Consider the following 11367-nt stretch of genomic DNA (forward strand, 5'->3'; position numbering starts at 1 on the left):
TCTATCCTGTCTAAGGTTTGTGTACAGGTGAAATCAGCTCAAGGAATTCCAAATGACCACTGAGGTTGGACAATGACACACCGTGGGCTACAAAATGGATCTGTTGTGATAAGATGTTATACAACTAAGATGGTGCATGCTATATGTCTGTAAAATGAAGGATGTTATCATTAGTTTTATGATTAGGCGATGTATCTGAATTTGTTGTTTGTATGAAGATCAGAGATGAAGAGCATAAATGTGAAGTAAGAACTTAAATTTGCTGTATATGATATTTTAAGTTGAATATGAATGGTGAAGGAGAAGTGTCCCGCCAGGACGGAGCCTACCACCCCAAGACTTTGAGAGGGAATGTATGGTGAATGTGGTGAATCTTGTGGTTCCTGAAACAGAGATAAAAACTAAAAAAAAGGCCACGATAGGCCACATGGAGACGAGGCCACGATAGGCCACATGGAGATGAGTGGTTAACCCTTAAGAGTGTGATGTGAAATGAAGTAGAAGTAGTGACTGATTATCATTGAATGATAAGAAGAGGGAATTGTTGTGGAAATTTGAATTTTTCATATGATTTTTTTTACCTGTATTCTTGTGAAATATGAAGCTTATGAAACATGGTATGATGTTGGCTTAAGTGGTAATGTTTAACATAGTGTTGTTAACATAGATGTTAGAAATAGAAAGAGCAAGATATGGTATGGGAACATGCAAGATGTATGTTAAAAACATGTCTGTGCTAACAATGTGTGGAAAGTTACAGCCGCTAAGAGATGTTCCTAATATAGTAAAAAGACAGAGGCTTCGGCCTTGGAGGTTAGAGATATAAAAGTGAGGGGAAGCTTTCGTTCTTTGTTTTACAATCTGCAGCTACTTGTGTTTCTGTATGACCTGTCTGACCTTTCTTGCAAGAAATAAAACCTTTAAAGACAATTGGACATGTTTGTCTCTTAAGCAGTAGAGTCTGGTTAATTTTTTCTGGTTAACAGTTTTTCTCTTCGCTGAGGTATTAAACAACACTACTTGCATTGTTATCCTTTTGCAATGGTTTGCTAGCTTTTGCAGGGTTCAGTAGCTAGCTAAGGTTAGCTAGTAAAGCGTTGTCAAGTAAATCGTTTTCCTTTCTACAATGGCATTCAGTATTTCAGTATTCTTGTACTTATCTAGGGTGACCAGATTTCTCAGAGTGGAATACGGGACAGACACAGAACCCACAGACCCACAACACTTTATCAGATTCGCAACTTTGCTTCACAAAAAACTCGCTGACACTTGGAGTAGCACACTTACTTTTAGCAGCATCCATGTGCTTTTTGTGTGCATATGCTGCGTAATGTCGGCTCGCCCTCCGTGAGCAATGGAAAAGCGAGCCCCGCAAAAGTCGCATCTTAATTTACTTGCCTCTGATAGTGACTCTCTTTTGAGAAATGTAAATTCTTTTTGAAGATCGTCGTTAAATGTACACGCACGCTTCTTTGACATCTTTGCACCTGAGGTAAGCTTATCCGTCCTCTCATCTCATATACTTAACTGTGACGTCGGATTCTGCCTTCACTAACTGCACGTTGATTAAGGGAATTGTGATTGGATGGAATTGTCCTTCTGCCTTCTCTTATTGGATGGAATTTTTTTTCTCTAAAATAGAGTACTCACGCTGCACTCAGCAAAAAAAAAAAAAAATTATATATTATATATATATATATATATATATATATATATATATATATATATATATATATATATTAACGATAAAAAATACGGGACAAAACATGATTTTTTCATAATAAGTCGGGACACTAAAATTTGAGTTGAAATACGGGACTGTCCCGGGAAAAACGGGACGTCTGGTCACCCTATACTTATCTGTCATGCTATCTGGTTAAATTTCTTTTGGGGGTTCTCTTGGCAGGTTTTGATGGCTAGATGGAGTCCTTTTGGCTAAGTTCTATCAAGCCATGAGCGCGGTTTAGAAATTTTACTAACATCAGATGAAGAGGACTGCTGTGTTCCAACTCAAATGCTCATCATTAATCTAGTAATTTTCTGCAAATACTAGTGGTGGTGGTATGTTTATCTCGTTTTCATCATTGATTCTGTATTTTTAACTTCTATAGCTTTAATGAATTTTCTAACGTGGCCTTGTCTCTATGTGGCCTATCGTGGCCTTGTCTCCATGTGGCCTATCGTGGTCTTGTCTCCATGTGGCCTGTCGTGGCCTCGTCTCCATGTGGCCTATTGTGGCCTCGTCTCCATGTGGCCTGTCGTGGCCTCGTCTCCATGTGGCCTATCGTGGCCTTGTCTCCATGTGGCCTATCGTGGCCTCGTCTCCATGTGGCCTGTCGTGGCCTCGTCTCCATGTGGCCTGTCGTGGCCTCGTCTCCATGTGGCCTATCGTGGCCTTGTCTCCATGTGGCCTATCGTGGCCTCGTCTCCATGTGGCCTATCGTGGCCTCGTCTCCATGTGGCCTATCGTGGCTTCGTCTCCATGTGGCCTTGTCTCCATGTGGCCTATCGTGGCCTCGTCTCCATGTGGCCTATTGTGGCCTTGTCGCCATGTGGCCTATCGTGGCCTTGTCTCCATGTGGCCTATCATGGTCTCGTCTCCATGTGGCCTATTGTGGCCTTGTCTCCATGTGGCCTGACGTGGCCTCGTCTCCATGTGGCCTATTGTGGCCTTGTCTCCATGTGGCCTGACGTGGCCTTGTCTCCATGTGGCCTGTCTTGGCCTCGTTTCAATGTGGCCTATCGTGGCCTTTGTCTCCATGTGGCCTATCGTGGTCTCGTCTCCATGTGGCCTATTGTGGCCTTGTCTCCATGTGGCCTGACGTGGCCTCGTCTCCATGTGGCCTGTCGTGGCCTCGTCTCCATGTGGCCTATTGTGGCCTCGTCTCCATGTGGCCTATCGTGGCCTCGTCTCTATGTGGCCTATTGTGGCCTCGTCTCCATGTGGCCTGTCGTGGCCTCGTCTCCATGTGGCCTATTGTGGCCTCGTCTCCATGTGGCCTATCGTGGCCTCGTCTCTATGTGGCCTATTGTGGCCTCGTCTCCATGTGGCTTGTCGTGGCCTCATCTCCATGTGGCCTATCGTGGCCTTTTTTTTTGTTTTTATCTCTGTTTCAGGAACCACAAGATTCACCACATTCACCAAACATTCCCTCTCAAAGTCTTGGGGGGGTAGGCTCCATCCTGGCGGGACACTTCTCCTTCACCATTTTTGGGGGTTTTGTCAGGTGGTACAACCAAATATTTGTAAATATATATTATAGGGGTGGGAATCTTTAGGCACCTCACGATCTGATTCCGATTCTGGGAGTCACGATCCGATTCCAAAACGATTCTTGATCCACTTATTTTCTTTTTAATTACTTTTGTAAACTTTTTTATATATATATATATATATTTAATACATAGTGTATGTAAATATTAGTACTTTTTAAATAATTACTAGTTTGAAAAAATAAAAATAAAATCTCCAACTATAAACAGCTCAAAACATAAAAGCAAGTAGTCTAATAAATAATAATAAATAGGAACAACAAAACACTAGAAGCAATAAACAAAGAGTGCTTTCAGTATTTAAGAGTATCTGAACTTTTTCCATTCAAATGCTGTGAGGGGCCCACAGCACTCCAAACAACATAAACGATGCCTTCGTGGACAATGGGCGCGCATGTAATTCGCTCTTGCAATAAACATGCAATACAGAACACTATTTATACTTATATTAGCACACCATACCTCTTATTTACATTCTCTTGCATTTGTATATAACATATCTGTACATACATATACAGTATTGTCTATATAATATATTTTTTTAATATATTTTAACTTTTATTCACTTACTCTATTTTATTGTATTTTTTTATTGTCTTGTCACTGTCATTCTGTCACTTGGCACTTGGCAAAGCTCTTTTCTGATTCTGTTTCATTCTGATAGTAGATGACTATCATCTCATGACTCTCATGATTATAAGTAACATGTGAATAAAATAAAGATTTAATCTACTGCAGTTCTCGTATCTTTATCTTCTCCAACCAACCTCGTCTATTTTTATAAACCGAATACAATGGAAAACAAAGAGTGTGAAGCCACATCCTTTTTCCTTCTGAAAACATTTTTAAAAATTGTGCATACCACATGTCAAAAATTTTTTGTCACATTATATAGTTTTTGATTTCTACTAGTTCTTTTAGTTTTATTATTATTATTATTATTATTATTATTATTATTATTATTGAGGAATAACTATTCTAAGGCAGTGGCTCTCAACAAATTGTCTTTATTGTCTTACTTCAGAAGTTTGCAAACTGTAAACAGATATAATGATAAAGATTATATGTGATACTGCATTAGGAATTAGAGAAGAGTTTGTTCATGCTAAAAGACAGAAGTAAATTGAATTGGACTGCGTTTCAAAAGTGTCTCTTCCTGTTTCCATTTCTCAAGACTTTATGCAAACCACATCTAAGGATGACGTGTCACATGAACAGGTGTCATTTAATCTCAGTTAACACCTAATCATCATAGCCATACATTTATAGATTTAACATTTTTAAATATGATTTAAAGAATAAAATCTAATAGCACTTTTATACACTTTCTGTATTTTAGTGGCACATACAGTAAGTAGTGTAACTTTCTTTGTATCTCTGTTTGTGTGTGCATGATGTTGTAAAATTTTATGGTTGTGACCTGTTGAGGAGGAAAACAGGTTGCTTCACTTCTCTCTGTTTTGTTGTCGAAGGGAAGTGGAGACATTATTGAAGTCATGTTATTGCATGACCTGGAGCAGACTGATTTCTTAACAGTTTAGTGTGTGAGAAAACTCAATTTTTTCTTAAACAACTTTATTTACACCTGTAAAGCAGTCAACACATAGTAATTTGCTTATTTACATTATTTTAGAGTATACAAAGAAAAACAACATGCCCTGAAACATGCAACTAAAAAACCTGTTTAACTACATTCAAATGTTTGGGGTCAATAAGACTTTTTTATTTATTTTTTTGAAAGAAATCCTTACTTTTATTCAGCATGGACATATTAAATTGATCAAAAGTGACAGTTAAGACATTTATAATGTTATTTTTTAAATAAATGCTGTTCTTTTGACCTTTAAATATTTACAGTTTTGACTGTATATTGATCAAATAAATGCAGCCTTGGTGAGCATATAAGAGAATTCTGTAAAAAACATCTAAAAAATCTTACTGACCCATGGTATTGTATACAACACAGGTAAAAATACAGATGAAAATTATACACAAAAGACAATCTCTGCTTTCACCTGTTATTCTGTTCTGACAGTATCTGAAACCTCTGCAGAGTGTTTTTCATAGATCTATTACTAGATATGGGCCCTCAGTGTTCAAAGCAGGAGCGTGGCATGTCACCTCAAGCCAAAGGAAAAAAAAAAAATTAAAGATCATTATCATCAGGAAGAGCTACACAAACACACTCTTTTTTTATATCTTGTTTCATGAACCTGCTCTACTGTTTTAAAAAAAAGAATTGAGTTTATATAGAAGTCATTTTCTTAAAGGAACAGTGCACTCAAAAATGGTAATTGTCATTTTTACTCACCCCTATTATGTTACAAACTCTGTATTTTTATAACAAGGATAAGTAAATAATGACTAAATTTGCATTTGTGTCTAAACTATTTCTTTAACAGAAGCATATACCCTCGTAACAGAACTACAGTTGACTACAGCGTCACTGACGTGTGCCTAGTGCTCCCGGAGCTATAAACAGAACCCACTCGATATTTCGACATCACGTCTCTACCTAACATGCCTTTCTTAAAGAGAGAAGTCAGGAGCTGGTTGCGGAATTTCTTCCCAATAAAGGCATACAAGATTGGGTTTATTGCACAGTGGGTGAAAGCTATCGCCTCTGTCACATACAAGGCCACATCTATCCTGTCTCTCATCTTGCACGTTTCCATCACTGCACCGGCTCGCATCAAGTTGTCTACGAACTCTGTGATGTTATTGGGCAACCAGCAGATGATAAAAAACAGAACGACACACAAGATGACCCGCATGGCCTTCTGCTTTTGGCTGTTGCGTGAGTGGCAAAGCTTACACGTGGTGAAACCGTAGCAGAACAACATCACGGCGAGCGGTATGAAGAACCCCAAAGTGTGGTGGAGAATCCGTAGGGTCATCCTCCAGTTGTCCATGTTTTCCGCTGTCACATTGTCATGACACATCAACTCCATGCCTTCGGCGGGTGCAAAGACATCGCGATTCACAATTACGGGAATGGACAAAATAAAGGCGCATAGCCACACCAACGCACACACTATGCCAACCAGATGGCGTTTCTGGTTGAGGAATTGGGTTGCTTTCACGATGGCCAGGTAGCGATCAACACTAATGCATGCCAGCAGGAAGACGCAGCAGTAAAATGTGGTTTCCTGAATGCCTGATAGCAGCTTGCACATAACAGTGCCTAACACCCAGCGGCCGGCATGAAGGTTGGTGGCCCAGAACGGTAGGGTCAAAGAAAAGAGCAGGTCGGCTATGGCCAGGTGCATCAGGTATACGTCAGTAGACGTCCTGCGGTTCTCCATGAAATACACCACGAATATCACCACGGTGTTACCCAGCAAGCTCAGACAGAAGACTATGATGTAGACTAGGATCAAAACCGTGCTGTTCAGATGATGTATGGTGTCCGGGCAGGGAGTTATAAATTCATAGTATGTGTACTCTGTAGTAACTTCCATGTTTAAGAAGTTTGGCTGCCAACTGCAGGGGACAAAAAGTTTATTAGGACCAGCATTTTCAAATTGAGAAGTGTACAAAAGTGATTTATAGAGTTTGCGTCATAATGTACTTTAACACAGTTATTGAACTAAACCGAATCAACATTGAAATAAATTGAGCTAAATAATGGGTTGCACTTTAATTTACAGTATGTGCACTTACATGTACTTACAGTAAACTTACCCAAGAAAGTAGTGGGTAATATTAGTTTAAGGGGTCGGTTCAGGCTAATAATTATTACATTATTGCCCAGTTATTGCAATTACTATAGTAAGTACATAGTAGCCTATGTACATGGGGAACAGGACTTTAAAGTATAAAGTTAAATCAAGTGCTACCGAATAATGGCACTATTAGAGGCTTTCGCACCGAATAGTTCTAGGAGATTAGTTATAGGAACTTGCCATTAGGATAGTTCCCCGGGAACTAATTTCTCCATGTTCCTGGTTGCATTCGCACTGGGAATAGGAACTCAGAATCGGCTGACAGCGGCGTCTTTAAGCACGGCATTTACAAACATAAAAAAAGAAGATGAACGGAGGATGCCGTTATCGGAAATGTGTTTGTTGCGTGTCGTGGGTTTCGTGATAACGGAGATGGAATGTAAATGCATAATGTATTTGACTGAAAGAGCAAAAAGAGACTGAAATCTGCTATATCAACTTTCAGTTTTACATATCATCGAGGCGGAGAAAAGAACACAACCCTGCGGACAGCAGGTGAATGCTGTTATTGTTGTTTTCCATGTTCAGGAAGTAAATACGTTTACACAGCTTTTTAAAAATGCCAGGTGCCAATGTTTGACATGCGTTTGACCAATCAACGTACATTTTCTTTAGGAGCTTTCGCACCAGAGGAAACTTTTCTTAGTTCCCAGAACTATTGGCTGAAGTACCCGGATTTTGCCGTGTTCGCAGCGCAGGAACTAGGAATGATTTTAGTTCTAGGAATTCCTTTTGGGGGAACTAAATTAGCTCCTACTTCAGAGTAGGGTCTAAACCAGCACTATAGGACCTATCAGTGACGTAAGTGTACATTGATTGGTCAAACGCATGTCAAACACCGGCATTTTTAAAAAGCTGTGTAAACATATTTACTTCACAAACATAGAAAACATTGATAATGGCATTTACCTGTTGTCTGCAGGGTTGTGTTCTTTTCTCCGCCTCGATGATATGTATTACTGAAAGTTGTCATAGGAGATTTCATCTCTTAGCCCCACTTTTAGCTTTTTCAGTCTTGTAAATTATGAGTTTACATTCCATCTCCATTATCACAAAACCCACAAAACACAACAAACACAGCTCCAATCACGGCATCCACTTCATCCACCGGTTTTTAGCCTTTGTAAATGGTGTGCTTGCTGTCTGCCTCTTCAGAGTTTCTATTCCCGGTGTGAATGGAAAAAGGAACATGGCCCAGGGGAGAAATTAGTTCTCAGGAACTTGTTGCTAGATCCTAACACTATTCTGTGTGAAAGCCCCTTTTTAGAGCTGCTTTACAGCAAAAAATGTGAAATATCATGATTGAAGATCTTTACAACATTAATACTGTCATTTTCTTGTTTATTACTGTAAAGCTGCTTTGAAACTATCTGTATTGTATAAAGTGCTATATAAATTAATGTAACTTGACTAATTATTCTTAACAAGAATCAGGAGTGAGTTGGTATGTTTAAACTTTTGACTGGTATATTGTATACTTAAATGCATAAATTTAAAAGTATACTTTAATAAGTCAATGAAATATTTCACATTAAGTCATACTAATCAATTAATCTTTAACCTGATTAAAAGCTGTACAAACACTAAATATATTGATCAAGATTTTATTCTCTTACCGTTTTATCTTTTGTGATTTTACTGAGATTTATCAGGCCTGCTTGTCTGGGGTTTAGGAATTATTCCGTGGAAATTATCCGATACTTGCTGGCTGATTTCTGACAGCTTTGTGAGAATAACTGGTTTGATAACAACTGATTATTTCTACCACGTCCCTTTCCTTCCTGCGTGAATAATCAAAAAAAAAAAAAAAAAGAAGAAGAGGAGGAAAAAAAGAGAGGTAGAACAAGAGATATTATCAGTCTTACAGTTTCACAAGACAGTAAACAAAAAACAACTTTACAGTTCATGTATTAGCAATTAGTGATATACAGAAGGTTATAATGTTGACTCTGGTTTGCTTTTGTTTGATACATACTCTCATACTTATGTGCCATAAAAATTCAAATAAGTGCCTTTCAACTTTCTGATAGTCTCATTGGTTCATAATCACACATAACTGTACAGTTGATTCAGGTTTGTAAACAAACTGCACTTCAGGTTTCACAAAAAAAGTTAGGCTTTGAAATGATACAAACCCCTGCGACTGTGTTTGTGACGAGCAGGGCGGGCGAGAGCCGTGAGGGAACGGCGCGAGGCCGGTGACGCGAGTGATAATGAGCGTCACCTGCGAGGCGTGCTGGCCTCGAGTCTCTCACGGAGGAGCTCCGGAGGCATAAAAGGAGGAGCGACTACAATGAAAGACGAGAGAGGACCAGGCCTGGACTTTATTTTATGTTTTGTTATGTTTGTGTGGCCGGTAGACGTCCGCGAGGGTCTGCCGGCATTACTTTCGTTTTGTTTGTTTATTTTATATTAAAGTTTTGTTGAATGTTCGCCGGTTCCCGCCTCCTCCTTCCCATATCTACTAACCTCGTTACATTGGTGCCGAAACCCGGGAGGAAGGAGGGACATGCTGTCGGAGAGCCCTCGCTGCTGAGGGGGATCGCGGTGCTGCGGAGTTCGGGCAGCGCGGGAGTGAAGACCGCAAAAGGCTGCCCGAAGCGGTGGTACTGGAGCCTAGTGAAAGGTGGGACGGAGAGCTCGAGGCCGTGCCCCTGGGACGAGGTGGGGTGGCTGCCGTCCAAGAGGGAGCGGAGGAGTCGCCGCCGTTCGCCGTGGGCCGGAGCCTGCTGCCGTCCGCCATAAAGGGGAGGAGCAGGGAACGGGGGACTCGCTGCCGGCTGCCCTCAGTCGGAGGAGCCATCGCCGGCCGCCAGGAGGCGGTCGAGGATCGGGCCGTCCACCGAGCGTCCAGTGCCACCGCATGGCTCCGCGAAGAAGAGCCTCTCGGCAGGCTGAGGACCAAGCGGCAGTGTGTCGGGGAACCGGACCAAGAATTTTTTTTTTTCTTTTTCCTCTCTCCCCTCTCTCGTCCTGTCGCTCCCCTTGCTTCCGTCTCCTTTCTCTCGTCTCGTCTGTCCTTACCCCCAGGTGCTGCGGCCGCCGAGACAGACCCCGGGGGGGAGTAGAGCGCAGTCTCGGAGGTACCCCCCGGCCTGCGAGGGGCGTTGGGGGTATGTGACGAGCAGGGCGGGCGAGAGCCGTGAGGGAACGAGTCTCTCACGGAGGAGCTCCGGAGGCATAAAAGGAGGAGCGACTACAATGAAAGACGAGACAGGACCAGGCCTGGACTTTATTTTATGTTTTGTTATGTTTGTGTGGCCGGCAGACGTCCGCGAGGGTCTGCCGGCATTACTTTCGTTTTGTTTGTTTATTTTATATTAAAGTTTTGTTGAATGTTCGCCGGTTCCCGCCTCCTCCTTCCCATATCTACTAACCTCGTTACAGTGTTGTACCAAAGACTTTAGATACACAAAGGCGGTTCACTTCTATTACTATGAATGGTAAGTGCAATATGGCTGAATATGTCCCAGCTTCTAAATAAAAGAGCCAATCGGGAAGGTTGTTGTTTTGCTGCAGCTGCTGTTAGATGTTTGATTGCTGTCCCTGGCTGCATCCGAAATCACATATTCTCTTGAGTATGTACTTACTACTTACAACTCGAATTCCGGAAATGTTGGGACATTTTTTAAATTTAAATAAAATGAAAGCTAAAAGATTTTCAAATCACATGAGCCAATATTTTATTCACAATAGAACAAATATAACATTACAAATGTTTAAGCTGAGAAATGTTTACACTTTTATTCACTAAATGAGCTCATTTCAAATTTCATTTCAGAAGTGCTTTCTATATAGTATGAATGTGTATATTATGACTGTAATCTGGACATACATGTTGCCCTTATCACGTGACCTACCAGCATCAGTTGCGTCGCTTCACTGCCATTCACAAATCCTCTCCCATGGCCTCATTGGATAGTAAAGTGTCCATTCCAACACCCTCATTTCCATTTGGAATTCATAAAAGCACAAGAAGTGCTGATAGTGATCAAGGCCTGTACACCAAGATGTGTGCTTATCGAGGGCCTGTTAATTGTCACACCTTTAGTACGGTGGACGAAGTTGTTATTTGGTCAGTTTGTCCTCTATTTTTGTCTCTTCTTCCTGGGGGCTTTTCCTCTTCCTCTCTACCTGACCTCTGCTTTCCATCTCAGCTAACATTTTACATACATGCTGGGAACAATTATTGGTACATCTATTTTGTAACCATTTCAAGTGTAAACATAACCAGATATTGTCTTTAAACTCTTTCAATTACGAATGGTGTGCTAACTCATTTTGATGCGGTATTAACTTTGAAGTGCAACCTTTTGCAATACAATATAGTCACACTATAGCAATGATCTTTCAAATATATTGCCATCAA

At 40.8% G+C, this 11367-nt stretch overlaps 1 protein-coding gene across 1 annotated transcript; it reads right to left on the reverse strand.

The window, feature by feature from the left end:
* Positions 1–4875: 4875 nt before the first annotated feature.
* On the reverse strand, positions 4876–8723 carry cxcr2 (chemokine (C-X-C motif) receptor 2). Its single transcript, XM_067409916.1, has 2 exons — positions 8615–8723; positions 4876–6756 (listed from the first exon to the last, which is right to left on the reverse strand). Exon 2 carries the CDS (start codon positions 6732–6734, stop codon positions 5709–5711), a length of 1026 nt encoding a protein of 341 aa, XP_067266017.1. The 5' UTR covers positions 6735–6756; positions 8615–8723; the 3' UTR covers positions 4876–5708.
* Between the last annotated feature and the right edge of the window lie 2644 nt (positions 8724–11367).

This window comes from Chanodichthys erythropterus, chromosome 14 (genome assembly GCF_024489055.1).
Source record: "Chanodichthys erythropterus isolate Z2021 chromosome 14, ASM2448905v1, whole genome shotgun sequence".
Taxonomy (NCBI): domain Eukaryota; kingdom Metazoa; phylum Chordata; class Actinopteri; order Cypriniformes; family Xenocyprididae; genus Chanodichthys; species Chanodichthys erythropterus.

What these genes read in the sequence shown, in the direction of transcription:
- cxcr2 (XM_067409916.1), bottom strand. Translation starts at nt 6,734, where the DNA reads ATGGAAGTTACTACAGAGTACACATACTATGAATTTATAACTCCCTGC.